Below are 20,089 nucleotides of genomic sequence, written 5' to 3' on the forward strand. Positions count from 1 at the left end.
TCAAAACATGATGCAAATTTACCCACTGTAGGAATAATAAAGGATTATGTTATCTTATCTTAAATAAAATGTCCTGCTCATCTATCTGCCTTCACAATGTGATCTGTGAAAGGCCCATGTTTCATCTGTCTGTAACTTTCTGTCTCTAAAGCTCTGCCTTGAAATTAAGAGTTAAGGATTCACTTGCTAATAATTAAATGTAAATCAAAAACTATCTCTAACAGCAAAGGGCTGAATCTGTGCAAACAAAGACGTCTTCAATAACATATTTGTTATTGCCTTTTTTCTAGCTTGTCAACACCAAGAAGACAGACGTAATAGCATAATTTTAATACAATGCAACGACAATCCAGCAAATACTGGTCAAAATCATGTTTTTGAGGCTGTAGTTGTTTTCTGGTTATAAACTTAAAGGGTAAATTGGTATTTTTTTTAACCTTTTTTTCCCATGCTTTGTGTCTGTAAGTGACTGCATGCATGGGCAGCACGTGACAGTAACCTCGCTGAACTGCAGCGTCTGCAACATTGTGGAAAGGATCCCTAAAGTGATAGACCTTTATGTTAAATAGTAAGATCCTTTTTGTTTTTTCAGAAACAGCCTCAAAATCACTGTTGTCAAACCCACCAGACTCCGTTTAAATAAACAGTAATTTTCTGCTCATTTTTTCATCTAACTGGGCAAATTAAGGGTTTATCTCAACAATCTTGAATCTTATATCTTGGCACTGGTCATATGAAGGAAAGGCAGGTTTTCATTACAGATTTGCACAAAACTTAAATGACTGAAATGTCAATAACACACAATTGCAAGATGACAGTGTTTCCACTGAGTGATGTTATGAGACTTCTCCTCTCACGATAAGCATGATGATTAAAGTTCAAAACATTAGCACGTTTATTTCTATTGCAGCCACTGCACTAGCCATCATTATTTCCAATCTAAGGCAACGTAGGCGTGTTATGCGAGTGATAATGGAACACAAGCCCCTTATATGTGGGAGCGACTACGTATGAGGGATTTCTGGGAGGTGATAGTCCACGACTTCAGAGGAATCGTGGATTCAAAACTTCCAGATGATCCTCTCAACCTTTGAAGAGTTATGCGATGCAGAAACACCTTTTGTAGCAGCTGCTGCATCATGCCCAAGAGAGCTAGTTCCTACTGACAAGCGCATAGCATCATAAAAAAGTGAAAAAAGTGTTTCCATTGAAGTTTTGCAAAATATGTTTTTTTGAAAATTGCCTGAAATATCACCTAGTGCGAGTGTAAAACCTTTTTAGCAATAAACTGAGTTTTTTTTTTTTCGAAATTGACATGTTTTTCATTAGGCATAGTTTATATTCACAATTTTAGTTAGTGCAGTTTGAGGGTTATTGGAAACCTGCCTATTGTTTTGATACATATTCCTTTAAGTAAAAGATTTATGGCATCCTGTCATCTCTGTGAACTGAATACAGTATGATTGTGGTGTACTTGTCCGGCTGCCAAAGCAAAATCATAATTCACTGCAGCACCTCTCTGTGTGACTAACTCATCAGTGATGCTGCTCCTGTTCGTCAACCCCTCACAGACCTCGCTCTTCATCACATAGCGCTCATTGTATCTGATGGCCTACAGCCTGAGGCGGACAGCTTTACAACCCAATCAGGGTTGTCAGTGTGACTAACCGGATGATTTTACCCCCGAAACTCCTCAGAGACAGTGAATGAAGGAGGTAGAGGAGGCTGATAAGCAGCGAACTCAACAAATTGTGCATTGGTGACCAATTAAAGCAGATTTTAAACACCTCCCTGTATTCCTCAGGTGGTTCCCGTGTCATGGATACTGGTTTCCCCTGCGGAGGGACTCCCACGCTCATGGGAGCCGTAACCAGACACCTGCTTTTGTTTTGTTCGAGGCTCTCCAGGTAGATAAAAGAACAGATGAGGGTGGGGGTGATGGGGAGCTGGGGGGGTGCAGAGGAGGAGAAGCAGGTGCGTCACAGATCTTTGGTTTCAGCTATTTGGTCTCAGCACAGGCAGGGCGAAAAGAGGAAGAAACGGCAGAGGCAAGAGGGAAGTGCAGTGGGGAGGGAAAGTTATTTGCCTGAGAATCAAGAGACTTTTTTCTGGCCACAGCTGCAGTGAAAGCCATTGAAAGAGAGGACGGAGAAGGAGAGGGAGGCATATTTTACAGGAGGACCACATCTTTCTCATGCACTCAATCACCTGGACGCTGTGCAGCAGCCAGGCGTTCATTCATCAGAGACTCTGCCCGATAGCGAATATAATCAAACACTTAGGAGGACATGAAGACCGGCAAGAAATCCTTCATAGGTAGGCGCTCCTTTAATTCACTGCCTGTGTTATGTGACTGTCTGGGGAATAAATGTGCAGCCGCTCAGCAGCACAGCGGAGGAGGATGCACCTTGAGACGTGCAACTTTTCCTCTTCTTTGCATTATTGTTACAGCTCAGTCATCTAAATGTTATCCTTTTTTGTCTATTCAATCATGTGATTCTTGTATCTTTATTAACTATAAAGCCCCCTCCTCCTTTTTGCATCTGCTTGCTTCGACATCATCATCACTGCTTGGATTGCTTTTTTGGCTCCAAAAAAAAAAAACGACAAGATGCCAGATTTAAAAGGCTTCATCCAGCAGTCCTCGGTCTGTTTTTACATTTTCTGTTTAATTTTATAATGTCAAACACAGAGACTCTCCCCTCCTCCCTGCAGCACCCCTGCTCCTCATCTCATTTGTCACCTGAGAGGATAAAAGCGACAGCCAGGCCTCGGCATTGTAACCACGACTGAAAGTATCAGATGATTTTGGCATTCAGAGATAGTACAACAACTGGTTTTGTTGCTGCAGATACAGATGGAGAGGCAGGGCTAAGAATTAAAAATTACAAAACTGCATTTGCCCTTTTCTAGTAGCTTCTAAAGCTTAAAGCAACAGTTGTACATTTTGAATAATAAACTTTGATTCATAGCCTGGGCTATTATTTTCATAAAACGCGTCTATATGGGATGGGCTTTTAATTCATTTCACATAAAAATGTTGCTCAGCAAAGATAGATAGAAATACAATCAAATTGTTTCATTAAACCCCTTTTTTGCGTCTCGCTTCTTTACGCTGTCGATATTACTATCTTCCTTGGTGTTCGTGGTTTCAGTAAAATTTACTGAATGATTGAATTATAGAAAATGTTACCAAGCTAACCATGTGTGTGGTATGTCCATAATGACAAAAGTTTAAAATTGTATATTTGTATCAGTGATCTAAGCAGCTAACTAACATTATGTCCAGCAGGTAGCCAACAACTCGGTATAAACATCTTAAGAACTTCTATAAAAATGATATGCATGGTAACCGATCCTCTCATTGAGACAGACATTTATTTGTCAAAATGTATCCCCACACTGGGCTAGTAAAAGGGACTGGGCATCTAATTGGGACTAGGCTTATATTTGAAGTTTTACAATATTTGCGTTCTTGCAGAGAGTTAGATAAGAAAATTGATACCACTCACGTCTATACAGTAAATATGAAGGTACAGCTGGCAGAAAGTTAGCTTAGCTTAGCATAAAAGCCGAAAACAGGTGGAAACTGCTCGCCTGGTTCTGTCTTCAAGGCAGAAATTTCTCCCCGTTATGCTGGCTCACGGCTCTATATAAAAGGTACAATCGAGGGAGCAGCAGCTAACTTAAAAAAGAACAGTGGCCAAAAATTTCCGGAAATTAGGAAAACAATGAGGTTCGGGAGCTCTTTACCCTCTGAGCAGAGGACAAGATCAGCTGCCATTTAACAGAGACAGTAAATGATTGTTATTGACATGTTATGCTGTTGTTATCGTTTAAAAAGGGCTGCAGACGCCTGTTATAAGACACACTAGAGGCCGACGCTGTCGTGTTTCATGTCACAACCGGTCACGCCTCTTTCGATTCTGCAATGCCGGCATGCTGACTATAATCCCACACTGGAGTGGCATGATCCGCTGTTATTTGGTTCTTGGTGGAAATGCAATGGCAGCGAAAAGAAGGGACTTCGTAGTGGCCCTATAGTGCGAGAGGGGCTAAAATAAGCCTGCCAGCACCTCTGAAGCTCACTAATTAACAGGTTATATCACCTTTGTTTCATCTGTTTTGCTGCTTGCATGGTAACCTTACTGTGACAACAAGACTCCAGGAAGTGACTGCGCCCAGCCAAGAAATCATCCAGCACATGACCCCCCATTAAAACCACAACTTCTTGTTTTTACACTTTGGTTTTTGTAGATATTCAGCTGTAATGTATGCTTCCATTTTTCTGCTTAGATAAGCTACCAGGCTGCTGGCTGAAGCTTCAAATTCACAATACAGACACAAGAGTGGTATTGATCTTATCATCTAACTCTCAAAAGCAAATAAGTATATTTTCCAAAATGTCAATTTCCCAAAATGTCAGACCTAGTGGTTCCATTTGTATTTTTAGGGCTGTCCTGAATGTGAATTTATGTTTCCTAGTATAGTAAAGGAATGGCTCGCCTTACTCTGCCTCTGATCGGCTTACCCTGACATTACCACCCTAAAACTAACCAATCTCAGTGCAAGTACTGATATTAAATGAGTACTAGCCACTCATAGGTAGATTAGATTGAGTCATTCAGTTGCTATACTAGGATTTGCAAATTTGTGTCCCAAATACCAGTTTCAGGGAAGTCTTGTTGGGAAATATGTGTGATTAATCAAAGCTTGGAAAGTGGAGATCGGGGTGTGGGGAGATTTTTTTTCAAAGATCAGTTTTCAGTCATTGCATCTAAAATAACGTAATAATTTGCCACTTTGTTAGCATGCAAGCCGCAGCAACATTACCAATAAAAAATACCCCTTTGCAAAATGTCTAAACTTTCAGTATGCCAGTATCCTTTGTCATATCTGGCACTCGATTTTTTGGGGTCAATTTGGAAACTATTCCAGCTGCTATATTTTTTGACATCTTACTATCTGTAAGCCTGTCGCAGTGGGTCAGACGGTCATAGTAACAAAATTAGGCCTATCACAAAGCTGAAATGTCCTCATCTGAGAAGGACTAAACATAAATGTTGATGCATGATAAAAATATGTTGCATTACTATTTCTTAAGAGTATATGGGCTATTTGGGATTATTGTGGAAATGGAATATAAAAATGGAGCATTCAAATACTTATTATTATTGATTAATCAGTCAGTAATGAGGTCAGTAATCAAATGTCTGAAGCATTCAGGTCAGCACAAGTATTTTTTTGGTGTTTCAGGGTGTTAGCCATGACCAGATGTATTTGGCCTCCACTCTGCAGCCTCACACAGCCAGCTCCTTATGTTTGCTTCACTTATTGTGGTCTGGAAAAGCTCATTAGGTATTTGTTTGGATTAGGGGCATCCTGAGTGGGTGTAGACCTAAATTACTTTGCAGCTGATTGGATTGGACTTCAACCAACCAATTCAGATTACCAAAAAACTGCTCTCCCTTACATTTCCCTGCACCTGACTGAATAAAGGCTGCACTCACTGAGCTTTCATTGCCTGTTTTCAAATTGGAAAACCACAACTGAAATTCCTCTGAAAATATCAACACTAAATTCAGTTTAGCTGAGACAAACCTGCCTCATTTTTGATCATCTTTATTTTGTTGCTGTTGACAAGTTTCCAGAGATGCAAGGCCACAAATTAGCTCCATGTTCATATTGGTAAAACAATGCAGCTCGTTGTCATTGTCCAAATCACTTCACATGCTTAGTTAATTGGTTTTGGTTTCCAGCTGCCACACTCGGTTGATTTTCAGTGGCGATCTCAGAGCAATAACTGACCTTATGAAGTTTATGCTGGCTTTGTGAGGCGATAAACACTCAGACCACAAACTGGATCAAATTAATAACTCGTGCAAGTTTGTTCACTTTATAATGTATTCATGTCCAATAAGCAGCCTCACTGTATAGACAACATGTTTTTTTCCGAAATGTCCATCAACTTGTTGCTGTCATATTATTACAATGCAGCTGGACCAAAAATAGAGAAACAGGAAACTGCACAAAATAACGGAAGTCACCACGGTCAACTGATTCATGATGTTTGGCCGACATGGGAGGAGCAGTTAGTGAATGAGAGTCTGGTGCTCCGAGTGATAATGGCCCCTCTGTCTTTTTTAAATCTACTTCCTTTATTACTGTTACAGTTTCAGTAATGCACAGGAAACCTGCTGTAAAGAGAGGAAAAGTCTCTCCTCTGGTGAACCTCCATGGGATCTTATTTTAGAATAAATAAAATAAATGTGTTTATTAGCAAGATACAAATATTTTAGTCCCGTTTGAACCGTGTTATTAATAAACACATGAACTGAGATCGGTTTTCTTGTGCTGCATTCAGACGCCTTTTATTAGCATTTAAACCTCTGAAACCTGAGAAAACTAGTCTTTATTTCGTTCAGAGACATAGGAAAAACCCAATAAGCACCGTGGCAAGAAATGTACTACAAACTTCAAAAAAATAAGTAAAAGGTGACACGGAAATGATCTAAAAATTAGCTGGGGGGATTAGCAGATATAATGAAAAGATTGTCCAGAAAAAAATATATTTATAATTCTCATAATTATATATTCAAATTTTGCTACAAGCATATGTGGGCCTGAAGATGGATATTTGACGTAGATCATATTTACCCAGCTGGTGTTGGCGATGTATGTTGTGCAAGAGAGAGAAGTGTTTCACTGAGCGCTTTCACACAAAACTAACTGGTTTTACGACAAACACACAACAAACTTTGACTTTCTTGAACTGCAAATTATCTTTTATATTGACAAAAATCATATGTGTGATTCATGGCAAAATTCAAACAGGATCCAAAAATTATGCGTCTCTTGCCGTTGACTACCATACATATTTTTTTTCTTAAATAAGGTCCCATGGGGTACACTGGAAGGGAAGGGACTTCACGTCTTTATAGACATACAGCACTTGAGTAACCTCGAGCAGAACAGAAATATGATGTTAGACTGGAGGCAACACCAGACTGCATGATAGTAATTAGCAGTAATAGCAGTCACATTAAAATAATTAATTGAGGCTTTGTGGTTGGAAATAGGCGCGATCATCCCACTTTCTTGGCAGCAAATTAAAGTAATGCTTCATTTGTAATAATTTGGCAGCACTGTGTGTGTGTGTGTGTGTGTGTGTGTGTGTGAGTCATCACCAAAGAGAGCAAACATTGCCTCTCTTTTTATCAGATGAAGCAGGAGTATGAGCAGCCATTTAATCCCCCGTAGAGAAAGGAGAAAATAAAAAACACATCTCATCTCCTGCCGGGGAATTCAGGAGGGACACAAACACGAAGGAGAGATTCGAAGTCTAGTTTCGTGAGCCAAAATCGGCTCCCACTCACTGGGTCCTGAGGCTGCACTGCGACGTTGTTGGACCGGACCGCCACCTCCGGTCTGCACCTCTGCGGTTCTATGAGTAAAGTGTTAAAGAGTATGCGAGAGAACGATGCAGACGGCAAACAGAAACTAAAGAGAGATGTGATTTTAGCAGAGATGTGCTTTCGAGTGAGAGCAGAGGCCAATGAGGCTGTCATGACTGTGTGGGTGTGAAACACACGAGGCCGCGATCGCTCCTCAGAATCGGTCGACAGGACCTTTGTTGTAATTAGAGATCCTCCATCCTCGTTAGCCGACAGCCTTCCTGCGGTTGGTCAGAGAGACTGTTTGCCTGCATGACTCATTCCTCCACCTTCTGCTGCCTCCTACACGCCGCGCTGGAGGCACGGCAGGTAGAAGTCGAGCTTCTCGTGTTTTACATTCGAGTCACAGAGTTAAGTACTCTGATTTTTTGGCAAATACAAATACCTGGCAATCTTTAAAAAACCCAGACGGTCATTTAACAAAACTTTACTGAAGGTATTTCGAGAATCATTTAACACTACAATAAAAAAAACAATCCCACATGGTTTTCTCTTTTCTTAATCATAATAAAAATGGTAGCTGTAAATGGCATCTTTCTTCTTGCTCAATTTAAACATGAGCCAAAACATGAAAAAATTTATCAGTTCTATTGAAATATACCAATGATTTTCTCCAAAATATCTAAACAACAGAGCCATATTCGTGTGTATTTTTTAAGAGAGTACAAACTACAGGTGACACCAAGTCATTGGTTTGCAAGCACAAGTCTCAGTTCTCAGTCCCACACTCAAGTCCCAACTGAAGCTCCAAGTCAAGACTAACAAGTCCAAATTCAAGTCCCAAGCCCTAAACTTTGAGTCCTAAACAAGTCACAATACTCTCTTAACCAAATGTTGTCCTTTTTTAATAACACAGTAATAATATATCACATTACAAACTGGACTTTGTTGCGGCCCCATCACGCCATCTCTGTGTAAAAGCGGCTAAAGTTAGAGAGGAGCTGGAGAACACTGTGGATTATTTAGCGGTTAAAGAGACAGATATTTCCCTCAAGAGTTGGTGGAGACCAAAAACAGAGCTAAAAGAAGACTGAACATTGGACTCACATTGATCAGATGGACACACACGACTCCTGATGACTGATAATGTTACTCTATAACTGCTGATGTGTAAAGAATTCACTATTGTTTCCACTTAATGGTTTTATAAAATCTGTCACTGCAGCTTTAAGGATCCTAGAAATGCTTTTAAAACAAGTATAAGTGATTTTTAACAACCTTCTGGATTTCTCAAAGAAAGTCAGGTAATTATTTTTTAGAAAATCATAATCCTTTTTCTGTGTCTCGATTGTAACATGAGAGGAACAAGCTGGGGGTTCATTTTTTAATGCAACTCACGCACCAAACTGCAGCCCCAGAGAGCATATAATCATGGTCACTGGCGGTACCATGCTGAGGCTGGGGAGTTTTGATAGATGGCGCCCCGTGAGGGTTGGAAAGGCTTTTTACCGGATTTGCTGGCAGGTGACTCACACGACCGCTCGTCAGCGAGCACAAGTGCTGCTTCTCTGCTCAGCATCAATCACACTGTTGGACAGAGCGACGGAAAGCAGGGCGGCTTTTGTGAAGGTGCTAAATAAAACCGGGATTAATCCGCCACTGCAGAGACATTCATAGAGAAACTGAAAGAGTCTCTAATGCGTGTTCACTTCATTTATAGTGATCTGAAACCGTCTACAGGAGAGATAATCTTTATCAGTCACCATATGAAAGTCTCTACTCAGACATGACGTGAATGTGAAATGTCTTCACATTTCTTACTCATTTACAAAAAGGGGAAATACTTCGTCAAGCAGCTGTGTTTTTCTCAGCACCTGACTTTCTGTTCCATCACAACAGAAATAATGTAAATGAAAAACAGAAGTGGCGGAGGAGTGACGCTGTTCGAGGGAACTGCCTGAGTCATGTTTGTCCTACATGTAACCAGAGATGATAACATGATACACCTGAATAATTCAGAGTGAGGCTACACGAGGTGAAGAAAAGGCTTCACACAAAGCCTGGTGAGAGGTGTCGCTGTCATGAAACACGATCCGGAGTGTTTCTGAGTGTAAACAGAGCTGCAGATGAGCGGTTTGCTCAGGTAGCCTCCCAAATAGGACACGACATTGCTCTACACCAGCTAATTTCAGTTTGAGCCCACGCCACAGATAAGGCACTTCCTCTTTCTCATTTCAAAAACGACCGGTCCTGTGATGTCTTGCTTCCTTTAAATTATGCGGGACCTGTCACATGTCAGACTGCAGATAGAAACCAGGAGTTCCCCCCCCCCCACATCAATGAATCTCAGAGGACTGAGGCAGACGTTTATGAGAACAGAGGGGGAACAAGAACGTACATCTTTCAGTTATGTAACAGAAGCAGAGCTGCAGCGATTTGCTGCTTCCAGCTATTAAAATGTGAGGATTTGATGATTTCCTTTGTATGCACCAAAACTTAGTGGCATATCTTTAGATTCTGTTATTATGATTATTAAGTCTTTTGATTTAGGTTGTAGTGTAGTTCCTATGATAGCTACTCATTTTAATATTTCATGGAGCATTATTTATTCTAATATCACTTTTAGTGTAATTAAAATGCACTTTAACGCACTTTGGTAATGCACTTTATATTTGTATACTCTTTTTGTATTTTAATATGATAAGGTGGAACAATAAAGTCATTCTGAATCTGAACCTGAATGAAATAAACTCAATATATTTGGCTTTTGAACTCTGTTCCACAAAACATAACATTTGAATATGTCCACCAGGACTTCGGAAAACTATAAAGGCCAGAAATTAATCAATAAACTGAAAAGATATTGAACAGAAACTATTATTACTCAAGTAAAAGTATTAAGTATTGCTTCTTTAAGTGATAATACAGTAGGTTAAGCAGGGTTTAGTAAGCATAAAGAGTACTAAATAAATAAATTGAATCATTTTAATAACAGGATGCATTGATTTAACTGATTTATTTTAATCTGATATTGTGAAAACACACAAGTTTGCTCAGGTGCTTTGCATTTCCTCTGGTACAATCATTATACTTGTTTGTCATGTAGTTTTAGAAATGAGGTTTGTAAGTAAAGATTGTTTTCATTATCAACGAATCTGCAGTGAAATTGTGTTGCTCTCTTTGATCTGGAATATTATTTGTGGTTCAGGGCATTTCAGTAGCAGCACAATGGCGCATTTATAATAACACATTTTACCTTTATCAAAAAAATGCAGCCTCTGCAAATGTATATTACACTTGGCCATATTGCAACAATATTTTAATCAATTGTGCAGCCAAAATATTTAGTATGTAAAGCATTTATCTATTAATCTGCAACAATGTAGTAACAAATAATTGTCAAAACTGAACTTAGTTTCTTCCCAGGGTTCCTACAGCTTTAAGAAAGTGTGATTTTTTAGACTTTTATGACTTTTTTTAAAGCCACTCTGAAAAAATTTAAGACCAATTTTACTGTAACCAAAATTGAAAAACAAAAACAAAAAAAAACCAAAACTCGACATTGGTTACTTCAGATGGGGAAGATTGTTGCCCAAATATTTATTGTAGTACAAAAACATGACTTTTTATGATGTTAATGCAAAAGGCATTCTTTATTAATCTGAGATTTTAGAATGCAACATCAGGAAAACAATTTAGAAAAATCATACTTCCCATGCCTTATCTTTTTTAAGACTTTTGAAAGATATATTTAAGACTTTTTAATACCAATAAAGGCCTTATTTTGAGATTAATGGATTCAATGCCTTTCAAGACTCCTTAAGGATCTGAAGGACCTCTGTTTTAGACCACTGTCATTATTCTCTCTTGTGGGACAAAAACACTAATAAATAGTCCTGAAAACTCATCAAAGCCATGACTGCTCTGTAAGTGATAAATGGGGCTACCAGGCACTGGCAAAGGGGCCCAAAATGTCACTCGAAGGGACAACCAAAAAAGACTCAAAATGACATTAAAACATGCCAAGGATGGACTGCAAAAGGGACAGAAAATAACTACAAAAATGGATAAAACAACTACGAAGAGACACAAAATGACAACAACTGTGTCTCTTCCTGTGTCTATCTGTGCCCAGGCGTCCCATTGTCTCATAATCCAGCCATGGAGTGATCAAACACTTTAATCAACACACACTGAATAACCTCGGCTTAAAAATCACTAACGCTCACTGGAAACTTCCCAATGAGGCTGGCTCTCCTCTCCGGGCAGTATAGCTATCTGCATTATGGCACAGTTATGTAACTTACAGGGTCAGTGGACCACATCTATGACAGCTGCTGGACGGATCACTGCTTCGGATTAGACCTGCATGATGTCATGTGTGATTTCTCTGAATTTACATAAGTATTCAAGTCACCTATATCATAACCTTGACCTTATCAGCCGCAGAAAACCACTAATTATTTAGAAATGGAGATTTGTGGAAACTGGATTATAAAAAAGAGGATTGAATGCAGAATTGTTGTTTTTCTTTTTATAGCATGCGTGTTTTTTGCGTGCAGTTTTATGTGGATTGCCGGGGCTGTGTTGGAAACTGCAGCTGAAATGCAGCAATTGTGACACATTTTCTCCGCATCCTTTCAGAATAAAGCAGAAGGTAGCACTCTCGTTCTGTGATGCTGTGTGCAGCCTCTCCTTCTTTTGATCACTTGATTTTAATCTCTTTTGTTTGGGTGATGACCGTCAGCCGGAGCTTTCCATTGAGAGAAAATGATGAAGAGGAGGAGGTGGGAGTCCTTCCTCTCACCGCCTCCGTCTCTGCGGTGAGCTCCTCGTCATCCCCCGCCTCCTGCAGGCAGAATAAGGCTGCAGCGGAATCCCGTGATGTCACGCTGTTGCCGTGGTTACACGGATGACGTAAAAATGGGCGTCACCTTGAGGGAAAGAAAAAAAAGTACCACGTGCTCCGTATATATAAACTGGCTCGCGCGGTGTGGGCAGTTTGAGAGCGGAGCGCGGACGGTTGAGCTCTGCCGGTGTTTTTATTTAAATAGTCGTGACACGAAGACAATTGATCAGAGGATCGTACGGGAAATATTGTTTTTTCTTCTGTTTTTTATTGGATATTTTATATTTGTAAACATGGCGGTGACCGAAGCTGGATGTGACCTAACTTATTGCAAAATGAGGGGAATTGTTGCTGTTCTTACTGGTAAGCGATTAAAAAAAAAAAATTAAAAAAAAAAACAATTATCACGACTAATATACATCATTAAAGCTGCAAGTGTATTGATTAGTGAAGCAAACTTGACGTTTCTATTGATAAGTGTTTATCATTGAGAAGAAAAACGCTGTCAAAAGATGAATTAAACCTGATGGCGAAGTGCTTTATTGCTCTACTTTTAGAGAAATTTTGCAGAAAAATCACAATAAATACGAATTAAACTCTTAAAAAAATGCATTGTAATGAGAATCTAGGATGGAAAATGCTTTGTTGGCATCCACTGTTAGTATCTGAATGAGTGACCCAAGTGGTTGCATAACCCATAAGCCCGCAGCATTAGAGGTCTATGCACATCACGCAAATCTACCCTATAAAGGGATATTTGGGACTCAGGAACAGCGGATTACAGCTGATATTTTCTTCTCTTGTGAAATATTTTTTGCATCATGTGTGATGAATGATATTAAATGCTAAAAATATTTCCCCTTTCCCTGTCTCCCTTTGCAGCTTTCATCAAGGAGAGAAAAATGGGGTTGAATGACTTCATCCAGAAGCTGGTGTCCACCCCACATATCTGCCAACAGTGAGTATTTCTTGGGGGAAAAATATGTTTGATTTGGATGGAAAATTGGCCCTGAGGCACAAGGAAGCATCTCTGGATCATTAATCACATCCTGGATGTAGTATTTATTCCTGATCATTAGCCCATTCATGACCAGCGGCCAATCCAATCAGTCACCAGGCAGGACATCCTCTGAATAGCATAATCTGCATCCAAGAAACCAGGTGTAAGAATAGTTCTTTAATAACGAGCCCGTTAACAACCTCTCTGCTGGCTGGCTAATCACCTGTCCAGCAAATCCCCTCTGTCCCCTGGACAAAGATAAACCGGTAATTCAGTTATTGCATGATACTCGTCCCATCACAGCATAACAACTCCCAAGTTGGGATCTGGTGCCGTGAGGAACAAAAAAACTTCTTGGGCAGCATGTGTCCCCTCCTGAAGGATCTGATCTGGTCCTGCAGAGCCGTCTGAAACCTCCCATCACGGGTCAGCGGCTTAAGCTTTTTCTCAGACAGGTTAGGCTGTTAACATCCAGGTGACCGTGTCCCAAACTTGACCTGTCTGGATGTTTCAGACGGTCATTCACACCTCAGTGGGAAGCAGATTTTCAGACTCTAACTTTTTGTTTTTTAAATCATGTCGTTTCATACTGAATCATCAAATCTAAAAAAAAAAACCACAAAACATATGGCAGGTGTGATGCACGTTTGTAAAAGTTAACCATCTGATATAAAAGCTGATTTTATAACCAGCTATGTTCTTTTTCTAGTGTTGAAGTGAACAACTTCCTGAAGATTGATGAGAATCAAAATGAGGAGGTTGAAAATGATCAACTTCCTGAAAGTCCGGTAAGCACAGCTGTTGATTGACAACCTGACTCATTTTCCTTCCAAAATATGACAATGTACTTATTGAATTACCTATTTCATACCTTTCAGATGTGCCTAAATTCAAGAGGTTCACTGGCTGAGGACACTCAGTAAGTAGTCCCATACAATCTCTTATTTTAAATGAAGCTACTGACAATTTTGCACCTCAACATGTGTCAATAAAAATCCTAATCATCTGTTTGTTTCTCCTCATTAGGATCAAACCCTGTGATTTTGACTACCTCAAAATCATCGGAAAAGGCAGCTTTGGGAAAGTGAGTCTGTCTAACATGTCTTTTATGTAAATAACTTCCTTTATCTGCTCATGTTTGCCACACCTGCAGCGCCATCACTGATGCAAATGTTTGCTCTGTAACAGGTTCTGCTGGCTCGACACAAGGAGTCTGCCAAATATTACGCTGTCAAAGTGCTGCAGAAGAAAATCATCATGAAGAAGAAAGAGGTGAGAGTCAAAACCCCAGAGATCAACTCCTTAAAACTTGAGCAAATTGGCTTATTCTCTTTCAAAACATGGGAGGACGGCAACTTCTCAAGAAAACACCTCCAAATTAGCAAGGAATTAATAAAAAGTTGCAAGAAAATTAACAAATTAGTAAAATTAGTACACACAAAAAAAGAATAATGGTAGTTAATAAATAAATAAATAAATAAACCACGAAATGGCTAAAAAATAGTTCTAAAATGTAAATGTAATTAACTTTAAATATGTATTTTCTAATATTTTTCCATGTCTCTCATTTCTATTGTGGGGGGGGTTCTTGCAATTTTCAGGACAAGTTGTCTTCTGTGCATTGTTTTCAAAGGAAATTAAAACCGATTTGTTCTAGTTTCAAAGGTTTAAATGCTTGTAAAAGGTGTCTGAACATAACACAAGAACCTGACGTAGATCGAGGTCTCAGAGGGTTAATCATCACACATAAACCTCCATATTCTGCCTAAGCACAGCATTATGTTAACTTCTACATTTTCCTTCCAGCAAAAGCATATCATGGCCGAGCGCAGTGTGCTGATGAAGAACATCAAGCATCCTTTCCTCGTGGGGCTGCACTACTCCTTCCAGACTACTGACAAGCTGTACTTTGTGCTCGACTACGTCAACGGCGGAGAGGTGAGTTAAACTCTCACAACATCCACAATCAGGTCACAATATCAAGGTGTGTTTTTCAGGCTGAAACTGACAGATGTTTTGTGTCTGCAGCTGTTCTACCATCTCCAGAGGGAGCGGATATTCCTGGAGCCCAGAGCTCGTTTCTACGCCGCTGAAATTGCAAGTGCACTTGGCTACCTCCACTCCCTGCACATTGTGTACAGGTAAAGAGTGATCCTGCAGCACCCCCTAGTGGACATATGTGAAAATGATCTGAAGTGAAGAAGGGGAGTGTATAGGAGCAGCATTTTTTTAAAAAGCTTTATCATTTGTCTTCCCAGGGACCTGAAGCCTGAGAACATCCTGTTAGACTCACAGGGCCACATCGTCCTCACAGACTTCGGCCTCTGCAAAGAAGGCCTTGAGGCCAATGGCACAACGACAACCTTCTGCGGGACGCCAGAGGTACAAAACAAACCTCCTGATGATCAAAACTCCACCAAGGACAAATTATAGCTGTCAGACGCGAGTTGACACTTTCTCGTTTCTTTCTTAACAGTATTTGGCCCCTGAGGTTCTCCAGAAGCAGGCGTACGACCGCACAGTCGACTGGTGGTGTCTGGGATCAGTGCTCTACGAGATGCTCTACGGACTTGTGAGTGCAATCAGTGACTTCGTGCCTCATTTTGCAACTCTACAGCTTGTTTAAGTATGAAATTAACTTAATTTGTCTTTTTTTTTGCTTTATAGCCGCCGTTCTACAGTCGCAACACAGCCGAGATGTACAACAACATCCTGCACAAGTCTCCTGTGCTCAAGCCCAACGTGTCGAACTCGGGCAGGGAGCTGCTCGAGGGGCTCCTGCAGAAGGACCGCACCAAGAGGCTGGGAGTCAAGGACGACTTTGTAAGTGCACACAGCTCATCCTAAAACACACATAACTCAGAGATCCATAAGAGATCAGTGAAGCTTGTTTGCTATCACCCTGCTGATCTAGGATTATTTTTTTCCCTCCAGCTTGAACTCAAGTACCATTCCTTCTTCTCCCCAATCAACTGGGAGGACCTGATGGCCAAGAAGATCACGCCTCCATTCATCCCTTCAGTGGTAAGTTCAAACTAAGAGCTCATTTATTATCCCTATAAGTATGAAAAAAGATCATTTCAAATGTTACCTTCACTGCCCCACATACTTTCATGCACCCTTTATGCAGTTATTACATACAGCCACTAGATGGCACTAGAGGTAAAAGATTCTGACAGCAACAAACATGATGAAGGTGGACGAGGTCAAACCATAATATGTTTATAACATTTTTAAAACCTGTCCAATAGTTGTGTCTTGCTTGTTTAAAGGATTTCTAGTGCAGTGCTCTGGTTCTTCTGCTGCAACTAATGATTGTTTTTATTGTGGACTGATCTTACGATTATTTTCTTGATCAATTTTGATAAGTTGTTTTGTCTATAAAATGTCAGAGTCAGTGTGTCCCAAAGTTCAAAACAAAGTTCTGAATTTCTCATTTGGTCCACAACCCCAAAGATATTCAGCTTACTGTCATAGAGGAGGAAAGGAACCAGAAAATATTTGTAAATATGAGAATTTTAACTTTTGTATCGATACCGCAGATAAATGAGTATTATGTACGGATAAATCTATGCTTGATAACACAACATCACATATCTAAGCTCTGTCCTTCCTGCTTGGTTTCACAGAGCGGGCCCACAGACCTCCGACACTTCGACCCCGAGTTCACTCACCTGCCCGTGTCCTCCTCTCTGTGCAACGACACCCTGACTGTGACCAGCAGCATCAAGGAAGCAGCCGGAGCGTTTCCAGGCTTCTCGTACGGGCCTCCAGCAGAACACTCCTTCATGTGAACGTCCCGGGAACTCACAGGAAATGGGACACAAGCTCTGGACCGAGAGTCTTATTTTGACAGAGGGACCACGTCGGAGCAGCCTGTTTTGGGGAGACGTTACAGAGTGTGATTAAAGGATTTAACTGACAAACAGACATGAATATACGGGGGGGGGGGACTAGAGGGATCTTGTGCATGAAAAATTGTGCAGATGAGGACTCTCATGTTACATCACAACCGACCCGACTCCTCTGCCTCAAACTTAAAAACATGTGTGCCAAGTGTGGATGCACTCTGGGGTCATGAAACATCACTGTCACAGCTACGGGTGAAGTGACATGAAGAGAAGTGCCTGAGGTTCAAAAGGCAGTTTGGACGACGGCGGCAGCAGCGTTGGCAAGAGCCGGCTTTATCATAAACCACAAAACCGTTTCACTCGTTTGGACTTTTGACCGGGGCGCTCGCCGTTAAGATGGATGCCTTCATGTATGTTAAATTTGTTTCGCATTGTTATTCTCATGTGAATGCTCAATTGCACTCGAGGAAACAAGGGTCAAGAAAAGTTCTGCTTTAAGCATCAGCAACCTTGGATTAGACAGCTTTATATCTTTAATCTTATTTCATATCTCGGCTTGGGGCAAAGAAAAACTAGCATTTCAATATCTTAAACTAATAGTGATACTTGGACCAAACAGTTAACAGTTATGCTTTAACACACACACTTTTTTTGACCAGTTTGTCCTCATAAACTGAAGATCAAAAATTTACTGTACTGTGTAGAAGAAAGAAGTTACATCTATTTTATTGCAAAACCAAAAAGGTTTTCCTAGTTTTAATAACTACAACATTCACGCTTTACTTTTACGACAGCATCTATTATAAACGAGTTAGAACCGTTCAGATTAATGTTTCATGTTTGGAAATACATTTTATTTTTTTCCAATTTATTTTCATTTACAGCCAGTGACTGTGTTAATCTATATCTGCTGTTTTATGAAGGACATCTCTTAATGATGAGGAGTGCGATAATAGAGCTCAGCCAGCAATAACAGGCCCACATCAATGATAGCACATACTGTATATCCTTTTAAAATTTAAGTGATTGCTGTTTTATTGCAAACACTCCAGACAAACTATAAAATCTGTGATTAGAAATGTTTTTGTATTTATGCATCATGTAGAGAAGAACTGTGAATGTCTTGTGCCTGTCCAAGGCGGCCTGATCCATATTTACTGTATGTACATATCTCTTTTCCTGAAACCTCTTTGTCCCTTTTATAGAAAATACTCTGTATAAAAAAGTGCTTCATGAACTTGAAGAAAGAACCAGCAGGTGGAGCAGGCGCTGGCTTTTCACTGACGTGTTCGGCCACTGGCCCGCTGCATAACGTGGTTCTGGAAAGTGCAATAAAATCGTGTTGAGTCTGAAAGAATGATTATCATTGTGTCTATTTTAGCAGTAAGTTGTAATTTATAATCTGATATTCAGTAAGTTATTAAGAGAGGATCTTCACTCAAACTGAGATTGTTCATGACTTTGTTTTGTCCCACTGAGTCTCCACATTTTAGCATACAGAGAGTGGATTTTCAAACCTGCTGAAAATTTAAAAGAAAAAAGATGAAGGCAACACACAGTTCTAGGTCATTTTCTTCCATATTTGGAAGCATTACTTTTGTTTTGTATTTTTTATGTATATTTATTTTCATGCCACTGCTACTGTATAAAGAAGATAATTTACATGATCAACTGTAATACTGAACTGTAATCTGTGTCAGAAATGGCAAATAAATTCTCTAAATTCAACGCAAGTGTGCTGTTTCTGTCTGTGACCCAGCTGATAATAATTATTAAATACTACTTAACATAATAATCTTCTAACACATTAGTAGAGCAACTGACAGTTACTTTTATAAACAATCAGTTGAGGACTTAGTCATTTCCGAAGCTGGCATCATATTGTTTTGTTTGACAAAAAGAAATAAGATACTCAGTTTATTTTCACAAAGAAAAGTAGCAAACCATCAAAACTGATGAGCAGAAACCAGAAAATAGGTAATGGGTATTTTTGCTTAAAAATTACTTTTAAATTGCATGAAGTCATTAAAATAAATACCAATAATTAACAAGTTTTATCTTCTTTTTTATGTACCCATCTTTTATAGGATCTATATTTTTCTCTTGATATTTTATATGGCATTCTGTCAGTTTTATGTCTATTATTTGATCTGTTACTGAGGTGAAAATATTTTAATTCATAGTACTTTTAACAATGAAAACTGACAATGTAGCCTAAACTTCAAACTTGAACTCAGTAGTGGTAGAAGTACTGAGATCTTTCACTTAAGTAAAAGTAGTTAAATAAAAGCGAAGAAATACTATTACAAGGTACTCATCATGCAATATGGCACATTTCAGACAAAAATGTTTATACATAGAAAGAAAATAAATCTTATTTATATGTTTTTATTAATTATTGGATTCAAATTATTATTACATTAATTATTACTAATCACTTTGAATATGAAGCTGTAAATTATGGGGATCATTTTAATTACTTTATATACTGCCAGGTAGCTTGTGAAAAGTCAATTAAATTTATCTCAATCTATTACATTATAATTTATTTGTTAATTTGTGTTATGAATCTAAATCTGCAAAATGACCGGTAACTGAATCTGTTGTTGCTTTTAAGATGCTAAGACACACGTTAAGACACGTTTTATTTCTGGCTTTTAATTGTGTTTGACCTGGGTGGGTTTTTTTCTTTTCTGTTTTTTAAATCAGATTCCCTGGGTTTAAATTTTGTTAACTTATTGAAATGTTTGACTCATCCATGCACTGTTATGTCTCTTTGCTTGTATGTATATACGTCTGTCTTTACTAAGCACTTTGGTTTAAAACCTGTTTTGCTTTTTACAGTGTTACAGTTAAAAAACAAACTTCAAATTATATCAAATTATTTTAAAGTTAGTGCAGTAAAACGTGGGCCACAGTATTTGTGTCTGAATCGCAGTAAAGTACAAATAGTGAAGTACAAATATAAAGCTGCAGAAAATGTAAAAAACCGACT

The 20,089-nt window shown here is 39.3% G+C and overlaps 1 protein-coding gene across 2 annotated transcripts; it reads left to right on the forward strand.

The window, feature by feature from the left end:
* Positions 1 to 2,072: 2,072 nt before the first annotated feature.
* Positions 2,073 to 18,822, forward strand: LOC121957512 (serine/threonine-protein kinase Sgk1). Of its 2 annotated transcripts, none has more exons than XM_042506121.2 (13): positions 2,073 to 2,316; positions 13,126 to 13,201; positions 13,953 to 14,031; positions 14,122 to 14,162; positions 14,270 to 14,327; positions 14,432 to 14,515; positions 15,050 to 15,181; positions 15,272 to 15,384; positions 15,502 to 15,625; positions 15,720 to 15,815; positions 15,911 to 16,066; positions 16,178 to 16,267; positions 16,873 to 18,822. In XM_042506121.2, exons 1-13 carry the CDS (start codon positions 2,289 to 2,291, stop codon positions 17,035 to 17,037), a joined length of 1,242 nt encoding a protein of 413 aa, XP_042362055.1. In that variant the 5' UTR covers positions 2,073 to 2,288; the 3' UTR covers positions 17,038 to 18,822. The 2 variants fall into 2 exon arrangements, with proteins under 2 accessions (XP_042362055.1, XP_042362054.1); XM_042506120.2 differs by lacking the exon at positions 2,073 to 2,316 and adding an exon at positions 12,386 to 12,606.
* The last annotated feature ends 1,267 nt before the right edge of the window (positions 18,823 to 20,089 follow it).

Source organism: Plectropomus leopardus, chromosome 17, assembly GCF_026936395.1.
Source record: "Plectropomus leopardus strain MGB_pleo_1.0 chromosome 17, ASM2693639v1, whole genome shotgun sequence".
Taxonomy (NCBI): Eukaryota; Metazoa; Chordata; class Actinopteri; order Perciformes; family Serranidae; genus Plectropomus; species Plectropomus leopardus.

Coding starts and splice junctions, on each gene's coding strand:
- LOC121957512 (XM_042506120.2), top strand. CDS start 12,537: ATGGCGGTGACCGAAGCTGGATGTGACCTAACTTATTGCAAAATGAGG. Junction 14,032..14,121: donor ATCAACTTCCTGAAAGTCCG/GTAAGCACAGCT, acceptor CATACCTTTCAG/ATGTGCCTAAATTCAAGAGG. Junction 15,626..15,719: donor CCTTCTGCGGGACGCCAGAG/GTACAAAACAAA, acceptor CTTTCTTAACAG/TATTTGGCCCCTGAGGTTCT.